General features: G+C 31.7%; 1 protein-coding gene across 1 annotated transcript in view; it reads left to right on the forward strand.

The window, feature by feature from the left end:
• Window positions 1–10,786, forward strand: part of LOC106461637 (protocadherin Fat 4-like) — a gene marked incomplete at its 3' end in the record, with an annotated part of 101,360 nt that overhangs the window by 5,605 nt on the left and 84,969 nt on the right. Inside the window, exons 3-9 of the mRNA XM_013921475.1 lie at window positions 654–814; window positions 3,897–3,953; window positions 4,592–4,687; window positions 4,994–5,089; window positions 5,969–6,088; window positions 6,696–6,827; window positions 9,456–9,555. Of these exons, the coding sequence (XP_013776929.1) occupies window positions 654–814; window positions 3,897–3,953; window positions 4,592–4,687; window positions 4,994–5,089; window positions 5,969–6,088; window positions 6,696–6,827; window positions 9,456–9,555 (762 nt within the window). The remainder of the gene's footprint in view (window positions 1–653; window positions 815–3,896; window positions 3,954–4,591; window positions 4,688–4,993; window positions 5,090–5,968; window positions 6,089–6,695; window positions 6,828–9,455; window positions 9,556–10,786) is intronic.

The following is a 10,786-nucleotide window of genomic DNA, read 5'->3' on the forward strand; positions in this document are numbered from 1 at the left end:
TAAGGACGGCTAGCGCAGATAGCCCTCGTGTAGCTTTGTGCGAAATTCAAAAGCAAACAAACATATTAACTTAGTTATATAGTGGGTTACAGTAAATAAAATTTCATGTATATCCTTAAAGAAATCTTCACTACTATTAAGTGAGAGTCAGCCATTAACTTGCCCTAACTTTACCAGAAGACTTTTATCCATGTACATTTTAACAAAACCAATAACATTTTGATACACACCGAAAACTTAGAACAACTGCCATTTCTTAGTGAAATCTGAAACTTTGATTCCAGGTTTAAGATTTGAAATCCAACAGACAACACATGAAGTTACCTAAACACAAAACTTTGTGAAAATTGTATTTGTTCTTTTTTTTCGGGAAATAATCACGACTATACTAGAGAACGTGTATGATTTTATAAAATGATTTTCCTCATATATTTTATACATAATGTTTTGCATAAATTAATGCCACGAAATCAATGATCTTAATATTTTTAATTGTGTTTGAAATAACTAACAGCTGGCAAAAGATGAACATTCAAGCTCTTCAAAGTTAGTGTGAGGTATAATGTTTCACATATCTTTTGCCGGTAACCATTTTTAAATACTAAGAACACAGTAGTACATTTTGTTTCAAAATAAGAATTCCTTTTCTCTAGATCAAGAGATTTTTCGTTTGCAAGTGTTTCCAAGACAGAGGTTCGAGATTGAGGCAGTTGATAACAGCCTCAGTGACATCCAATATTTCAAGTACGAGGAAATAGATCAACATTCTGTGGCTATCAAAGTTGCCAAATCGTTAGACGATTTGGTGGATAGGGTAAGTGCTGCTTACTAAACTTTAAATGTCTATAAAGAACTTGTACTCTTCGAAGTAACATAAGAAACATAAAAAGGAAAATTATACCATGAAAATACTTAAATCAGTGTTTTCCAAAAATAAAACAGTTAAATTAAAAAATTAAGGTAGGTAGAATTTAATGAATGAGACATGATTAAAGAAGATATATGAACACAATTTAAATCTTTCATTTAACCAAATAAACTATAAAATGATATTGCAAAAGTCTACCGGAATCTATAATAATAATTCTTAGTATTTACAGTGTATTCTATGCCTTTTCAAGACTTTCTTAATTCTCTCAGAAATGTATTTAATAAGGCACTGAATGGTCGAGGTGTTCTTCAGGTTCCTCCATGCAGCCCTTAAACGTAACATATTCAGCAGGTTTCATTCGACTTTATGAATCAAAAAATGGATAATTCTGAGGTGATGCAAGACGTTTAGCCACAGCTGTAGACATCAACAGCGCAGCAGGCTTTTAACGTTTCATTATTAAATGACTCATGCTTCGCTAGTTTCAGTTTTTACGTCCGCTATGTAGTATCAACTTGTTTAAAAAATTCATATCTCCTGTCTAATGCTTTTGCGCTTGTTGTAAAGTAATCATCTTGTTTAAACAATGCTTATCTCCCAACTAAAGTTTTTCGCCGTTGAATAAGTATAACAAGTTGTTCATAATTTCATCACTATATTATATTATTTTGTGTCGGCTGTACAATCAGCTAATTCGTATTACAAAGGGAACATTATAATTGAAAACGATGATATTTGCTGCGTTATTTAACTTATTTTATTGTTTTGTAAGAAAACTCAAATGACGACATCATTCTCAACTTTGAATGCCACTTACCAGTGAGTAATGGCAGTCCCACTGTTAGTGGATCAGTTTGTGCAACATTTTGCCCAGGAGTGTATGTCAGTAACTCTAATCTGTGAGTAAATGTGTAAAAGTTAATCCAAATGGGAATTGTTATTTCCAATTTGTGACTCGGTATTTATCAAAAAGCTAATCTACAATGAAGACAAATTGCTGAATTTCTGAGACTCAGCACTGTATTCTGGAGATAGTATGCATAATATTACTTGTATTCTGCTTACACGTTTAACCCGTCATCAACCTATAATTTGGGAAATCATTAAATTCAGTGAAACTTTCTACAGAGTATATCATTGTAATTCACGAATCAGATTATATTCTTAATCCATCTACAGTTTAGGATGTTACCTACAATCTGAAATTCAGCCTGTATTTATAAAAGATCGTGTCTTTGTGTGTGTGACCGCCATAGCTCCAAGAGGAAAGAACCTAGAAACCTGAAAGTCTGTACCCATACTAAGTGGACCCTGAGGGTATGCACCTGGGTATTATTATTATTTATCTTAACCACGTGCGAGTGCGCATCTTTTTAATGAGGCAAGCAAACGAAAAACTACATAGAAAAGAAGTGGTTCCTTACATTACAAATAGAACTCACAGGCAGACAAACATGCTCTTTTACTATAGACGTATAGTCCGTAAAATATGACGAGGCAAGTACAACCTCCCTATTATATACCCTGTAGTATATCAGTTAGATTAACAACTTCTAATATACAGAAAAGGCAATGCGTTTTGGTAACAATGCGTTCCAACAATGGCTTTTATGTTACGTTGCTTAGTAACACAAGTATAACCTAATATTGCTATTAGTCTATGTACTGAAAGTATAAAATGAAATGTTTAAACAACAAAGCTACAAAAATAGTTGTTGATTTCGTAATTTAGAGTCTCCGTTGATTAAAGAGTGTTGTCTTTTATTAAAAACGTTTGTGATACATTTACTATCTTCACATAAGCTGGCTCTTTTTTTTCCAGTGTGAAAATACAAAATTAACGTTTTGAACACCAGCTTTAGTCAATATTTTCCCATAAGTTATCGGTTGTTTGTCATCTTTGGTTAGTGCACTACAAAAACTAGAAATACACTAGACAACTAAAAACACAATGACAGAATATGATAAAATGTTGTGTTTGTCAATCTGAGGCTAACGTTTCATCAAACAGGTTGTTACCTACACACATTTATCTATCCATACATAAAACTGTTCCAATTTTCTAGTAAACTCGGTTGTTACGAAGTGCATTCCATGGGTTTGGCCAAAACCCTCTCACGCCTGAAAACAACCAGTTTAAACTACTTTTTCAAACACTTCTAAGCTATAGCAACTATCGCGTACATGAAAGCATCCGAATTTTTAACCGAATACTTGGCCAGATAAACGTCTGTGGCGAAAGACTCGTAAAATTAATTCTAGTAGCGCTTTCAGATGGAGAAAAATATTGTTATCTCGAGTTGTTTGAATCATTACTGACGCTTATTACAAGTTATTAATGATGTATAGTCGAAAAATGACAAAATCACAATATAACGCCCAACGGTGCCATAAATTAGAAGTAATAAAAATAGTCATGCTATAAGTCATGTTTTCAAAGTACCTACTCTAAGAACGTTGGACATATCAAAGGTCGTTAATTGATAGATCATGATTTTAGCGTAAGCAGCGTGGTTTACTCCCCCCCCCCAAAAAAAGAACGCTGGGAAGTAATGAACATGATCAAGCTACGTGTTACTAATATATTCAATACCGTAAATACATCATAAAACATACAACTGCAGTTTTAGGCTGTTTGTACTTGTTAGTGATCAAATAACAAAAGTATGTTATTTTGTCTGATTGATCTTACACTACACAACAACATAAGCTTTTCCTGATTAATCTTACTTCATGTAATAACGTAAACGTATTTTAATTGATCATGCACAACAACATGAGCTTATTCTGGTCGATTTTATACTCACAGAACAACACAAGCGTATTCTGATTGATCTTATACTTACATAATAACATAAGCTAATGTTTGTTGACAAAATTCTAACATTGTATTTTTGTATCACATAGTTGTATTTCTTACCATAAATGGCCTGTATGTTCAAATACTCGTATATCTTTAGATTATTTTGTATAACAACTATTTACTATCGGTTACTAAAAACGATATTATTATTTTTCTTTGCAGAGTGAGCCACACAGTGTTTTAAAGTTCAAGTTAACATGCAAAGGAGACAGTGGCACGGTATGTTAGAAGTTGTTTGTAAAGGGGACTTACTAGAACTCTAAATTTAATGTTTGATATAGAGGTAATCGGTAAAACTTTAAATATTATCTTGAAGTTGTATGGTAACAATAGAATGCTAAATTTGAATTTTTATATATTGGTGACGGTAGAACACTAAATTTAAACTTTAAACTACTAGACAAAAAATACATTATACGTTCAGGACAAGGTTATTACCAAAAGAAATTATGAATACCTCTTGTTTCAACTGGTCTTTCCTCACTAAATGCTGCAGAGTCAGTATATATCTATAACTTGTTAATATTTGGTTTTTCTTTGAGTCGTATTAATTTGATAATTAAAAGCTGAAATGTTGATTGAAAAGGTATATATGACGTTTATAACTGAAGGTCACAGCTTAGGCTTTTAGCGCAGTGATATTTAATAATTTCACGTTTACTACTGAAAATATTTTATACATTTGTTCATACTGTGAGATATTTTTTCTTGTAAACATGTGTTCATACTTTCACTATTGTTTAGGACAAAATCGTCATGCCTATTACTTTTTCTACTCTGTGTATTTTTCTTTTTACAAAATTTGCTGCCTCTTAAGGTATATATTGACATACCTGATTTTTTTATCTGTTCTTTAGGAAGAGGTCTTCCTGCCCGTTACAGTGTATATTGAAGATATCAACGATCATGCCCCGCAGTTCGAAAACACGCCCTATCATTTAGCTGTAGACGAGGTAAGAAACCTTGTATTCTTATAATAGCTGACTTTACTGATAAATGTATCATGGAAAGTATTTGAGATACGTCTATCATCTATGAAAGGGAGTAAATAATTTATTATCATACAAATACAAACAGTAGAGGAAGGATTCTTTTAATACTTGTATGATATGTACATGTATTACATGTTTTTACAACTTCAAAGCTCCGGGTAAAGCAAGTTATTTTAATTATTTTTATGATCATAAAATCGTGAGGTGAATTTTTAGTTTTGTTTCGTTAAAATACACAAAAACTTACTTTCTTCCTTTTATTTGCAGCTAACTCCCGTAGGACTGACAATTTTTCGAGGGATTCACGCAGTAGATCGTGATAAGCCCAATACTGCCAATTCGGATGTTACCTATTCCATCGTGGTAAGTCAACCATGCTTACAGTAAACTTACAGTTTACCTGCTGATTTTAGACAACATTAAGAATCTCACCATTTACAGCTAAGTCTATTGACCTACGTATTTCATACACACACACACATATATATACATAGGCGTACGGAGGATTTTTCAGAAGGGGGTTATACAATTTTTCCCCGACTGAAGTTATGAGTAAGAAACTTCTGCTACAAGTTATATATATATATATATTATGTGTTCATTTCTTACCCTCTTTCGTTTGTAATCTTATTTTATAACTGAGAAGTAAAGTTTCGTTCTGTTCTCTTTCTGCGAGATTTCTTTTTACACGAAAATATGTTATTTTTTATAGGATAAATACATAGTTAACTAAGGTTTTAATTTTTAAAGTGGGTTAGACTTATTGTTGCGGACAGCAGCCATGTCACACAAAACACGAGGGAATATACTTAACAGCGTATATACATATATAGATTATACATGTACGAATTCGGGTCTATTGAAATAAAGTCATGTAATCTGCCTGTGCTTTACATATACATGCAACAATTTTCTATTTACTATTAAGATTACTATACTTATTTCTCTAAGTTTCAAATATAATTGGTTGTAAACCCAAACATAATCAACTTTTATATTTATATCAATTACTATTTTACTAAACATAAATGATAAAAAAGTACAGTTATTATAATTTATGGGAAATTTTTGATGGCATTATTTTACTTGCACTGCTTAATTTGAATTACTTTTACATGTTTAAAAAATTATCTTCATATTTAATAATGCTATAACATAGCAATATATATAATAATGTTTCCAGCATAAGGCAAGGTCGTTTTGATGCTCTTTTTCTCTAACTACATATATATTTTTCTTTAGGGTGGAAACGAAGAAAACGCTTTCGTTTTGTCTGACCCAATAGAAGGCATTCTTGTTGTTAACAAACCTTTGGATTATGACCATGGAATTCGCGAATTCAAACTACATATTCAGGCTACAGTAAGTACTAATTGAATTCTAGACTAAATTATACAAATAGGTGAGTGAAATATTACATACATCATACATTCACAAAAACAGGCTATTTTCAAGTAATTTAAAAAATCTCGACTTTGTCCGTCTACAAACACCTATATTTCATGTGACAAGCATTGAATAATTTCAGAAAATTACAGTCAGCAACTTCTTAGAAAAAACTATTATGATTGAATTAAACTAGGATTTTAAAAAATGAATCATGAAAGGGCAACGCCACATTAGTGTATGGTTATAGGCCTAACATGTGCTAAGCCTACTTTTAGCTTGTTAAGAATTGTGCCCATTTCTCCATTAATTAACGTATACATACTAAATTGTAACCTCCTCGTCTCCAAGAGTATTATATTAGCTTTAACAAAATTATATTGCCAGCTGTATTAAAAAACAAAACATTTTTATCATGATATTAAGTCACTTGTGTTTATCTTCTTTAACTTATAAAAATTAATGCACCATTTCTATTTATGCAACGCGTTTTGATGTATTTCAGATAAAAGGTGAAATGTTTTAAGAGTAGCTCTCTTTTTATCGAGCTATTCCAAAATTCCATTTTATTCTTGTTTTATAGGATCACGGAAGTCCCCAAAGCTTGAGTACAGTCACAACCATGACCATCAAGATTAAGGATGCTGATGACCAGAACCCAGTTTTTACGCATGAACTATATACAGCTCACGTAACAGAAACCCCAGTTATAACAGTAAGTTTAGTAGCCTGCTCATTTTATCTTTTCTTTATTTCATTCTCTTTCTCTCTTTTACGAATATAAATTTAAATGTTTCATCGCTGGACAAGATGTATTGAATGAAATGTAAGTGGTTTACGCTGGCGTTGTAGATCTAACTAGAAACTAATATGCATGTTTTATATACCAAGTTATAATTACATCGATGACCAAAGAAGTGTGATATAATTGTCATTGCTGTAAGTCAGTGTTGTATATTAAACCAATAATGAGAATGTAAACTCTTGTAAATCCAGTTAAAATCACATGGACTTAAAGTTCATCCACTAAGTAACAATGTGTTGGTATACACTTACTTCTCAAGAGTTTCAAATTATGTTTTGACTTTTTGTGTTTAATTTTGTTGCCTATGTCTGTGTTTCAATTAAGTGCAGTAATACTCTTTGACCAGTCCTAAACTATCCACACTAGCATACATATTTGTTCTCCATTTGAGGTCCCTAAACTTTAAATGTATTTAGCTTTACGTATGATTAAACATGCTAATGATTAAGTTGAATATATTTTAAAAGGACACTAAGTTATTCAGGAGTTTTCTTGTTTCAACTTTATAAATGCATGATCACTTGTGTTGGCGTGCCAAAATTATGAAAGTTTTTGTTGGTTTAGAGTCCTTTAGCTTTTCATTACTAAAATGATTCTAAAAGGAATTCACAGAAAGTGTTGAAAAATAAGAGCCCATTTTTATGCTCCTTCTATAAACATAATAACGGTGTCATTACAGCATGACAATTTCCAAGGAATGTTCTTCACAACTTACTATAAAAAACTTATTTCTCACATGAATTTTTCATTTCCATAGATAAACTGTAAATAAATGTATAAAACGTATATAAAGTTGGTACTGGTCAGACAAACTGTGAATAAATGTATAATACTCATAGAAAGTTCGTGCACTATCCAGACAAACTGTAAATAAAAGTATAAGGCTTATAGAAAGTTGGTGTTGTTGAGACAAACTGTAAATAAAGGTATAAAACCTATATAAATTTGGTGGACTGTTCAGACAAACTGTGAATAAATGTATAATACTCATAGAAAGTTCGTGCACTGTCCAGACAAACTGTAAATAAAGGTATAAAGCCTATATAAAGTTGGTTCTGTTCAAACAAACTGTAAATATGTGTATAAGACCTATATAAAGCTGGTGCACTGTTGAGACAAACTGGAAATAAAAGTATAAGGCTTATAGAAAGTTGGTGTTGTTGAGACAAACTGGAAATAAAAGTATAAGGCTTATAGAAAGTTGGTGTTGTTGAGACAAACTGGAAATAAAAGTATAAGGCTTATAGAAAGTTGGTGTTGTTCAAACAAACTGCAAATATGTGTATAAGACCTATATAAAGCTGGTGCACTGTTCAGACAAACTGTAAATAAAAGTATAAGGCTTATAGAAAGTTGGTGTTGTTGAGACAAACTGTAAATAAAGGTATAAAACCTATATAAATTTGGTGCTCTGTTCAGACAAACTGTAAATAAAAGTATAAGGCTTATAGAAAGTGGGTGTTGTTGAGACAAACTGTAAATAAATGTATAATACTCATAGAAAGTTCGTGCACTGTCCAGACAAACTGTAAATAAAGGTATAAAACCTATATAAATTTGGTGCTCTGTTCAGACAAACTGTAAATAAAGGTATAAAACCTATATAAATTTGGTGCTCTGTTCAGACAAACTGTAAATAAATGTATAATACTCATAGAAAGTTCGTGCACTGTCCAGACAAACTGTAAATACATGTATAATACTCATAGAAAGTTCGTGCCAATTTCTCATAGTCAGAACTGAGGGCTTTATGCGTTGAAACCAGGGATTTCGAGACCTGTGCTGGGTAAAGCGCAGATAGCCAATGTTGTTGCTTTTCGCTCAAATATAAACAAACATAATTAAAGCGAGGATGATCGGTATCTGAGAATTGGCTCAAGGACTTTTTTCAGTATTTTACTATGTATAAGCATTCCTGATAATCTACGAATATTTCCAACGCCTACTGATTAATAACAATGGGATGTAACTGTTATAGTTTCTTGAACATACCTTATACGTCCTGTGTTTAGAGTATTAGTAAATATACATATATTCAGATATGGAAAGATAGAAATATATAAAACTTATTGTAATTTTTCTCATGTGGAATTTGATTGGGTGAAGTTGCTTGAGCAAAGATTCCAAGGAAATATAAAACATAATAAAGTAGCTAAATGGGTTTCATTTAAAGTATAAATTCACAAAAGATGACAGGGATGATACGCTTATTACCCAAATACTTTATCTTAACTTTCTAATAAAAAAAAGCTACCTATGTATATAAGAACTAAAAATTAATCCAGTAAATAACATAGATATTATACCGGTCGGACTTGTAATGTCATAAAATAAACACTTATACTGATTACAATACAATTTTTCCCTCCTTTGTGTGTCCTCGCTGTCAGCAACATTTTCAGTTAGAGATCTGAGGAAGTTATAAATATATGCATATACTTTTTAAAGTTTAAAATGTTGCCAAACATAAAAGTATAATATGTTCCAAATATATTTCGGAGTCTAAAGCATAGAAAACCTAAGAAGATTTTGTTGCAGGGCGCCACCAGACGACAGAAAATCAAGGTTGATCCACCGATTCACGCCTACGACCTAGATGCTGGCATTAATGCCCGAATGCGGTATAAAATTATTCTAGGTAAGAGTATGAACATGCTTTATTTATACAATAATAATAATTGAGGGGAATATTGCACCATGGAAAGGTTTTTTGTTAATAAGTAAAACGTTTACGATAGAAAAGCTACGTTTGTGTGTCTCTTGATAAATAAACATTTTATAATAGTGTAACAAGTCGTGAGAAATGTATGATTTATTTCTAACGTTTATTTTACCAGCTAGAGTAAAGATCATTTAAGAATGATAATTTTTGGTTATCTTTACGGTGTATTTATCTGCAAGACATTAAATTTGGCAGTGGATATATCAGTTGAGATACATCCAAATTTATATTTCAGTATATTTATCTGCAGGAATTTAAATTTGGCAATGTATAAACTGGCTGAGATAAATCCGAGTTTATAATGCAGTGTAATTATCTGTAGGATGTTAATTCCACGCATGTACATAAGGGGGATTGAGGGGGTTTGGTCAAATCCCCTGTTTTTGTGAAGTAAAAAAAAAGACTGCCACTAAGTTAATATTCATGTGAACGTTGGGCATCTGCTCTCTGAGGTATACACAAACCGAAGAAAGACCGATCGCTCTAGCTTTAATACATAATCATTATGACACTGCTATCAACATTGACACTGTATGTAACTTATTTATACTAAAACACCCCATAAAAATGGAGCATGTTAACATGTTATTCCAATATTGCATATATGTACATATATGACAGCCAATATGACAGTTCTTTAATTTAGTAATATAATTTAACAATTAATAACTACTCTGCATGTAGATACTTTACTGTAATAAAACATACATATTTATGCTAATTTAAGTCTAGTGTTAAAATAGAATGATGATTTGTTGATTTTTCATTGGATGCTTGTGGATTTTATGCGAACATCCATGCAATTGTTTAAGCTACATTTCATGTAAAATTACATCCAAATTTAATCTCATAGCATCTACTGTTTTTTAATTTTCTAGGAGGGCATGCTCCCAGATCCACCGTAGTATTAGCATGTTTTTCATGCTGATTGTGATTCGCACAATATGTGTTGGCTTTTAATCTCACAAATTAAAACCCCCTTTCAAACATTCTGTGCACGGTCCTGAATTCTGGGAGCGTCTATTACGACTGAAATCGAGTTTTTACTTACGGTATATTTATCTATAGAACACTAAGTCTGACAACTTATATACCGACTGAGATACTTCAGAGTTTATAGTTGCAGTATATTTATCTATAGAAACTA

Source organism: Limulus polyphemus, unplaced genomic scaffold (assembly GCF_000517525.1).
Source record: "Limulus polyphemus unplaced genomic scaffold, Limulus_polyphemus-2.1.2 Scaffold1002, whole genome shotgun sequence".
NCBI classification, from domain to species: Eukaryota; Metazoa; Arthropoda; class Merostomata; order Xiphosura; family Limulidae; genus Limulus; species Limulus polyphemus.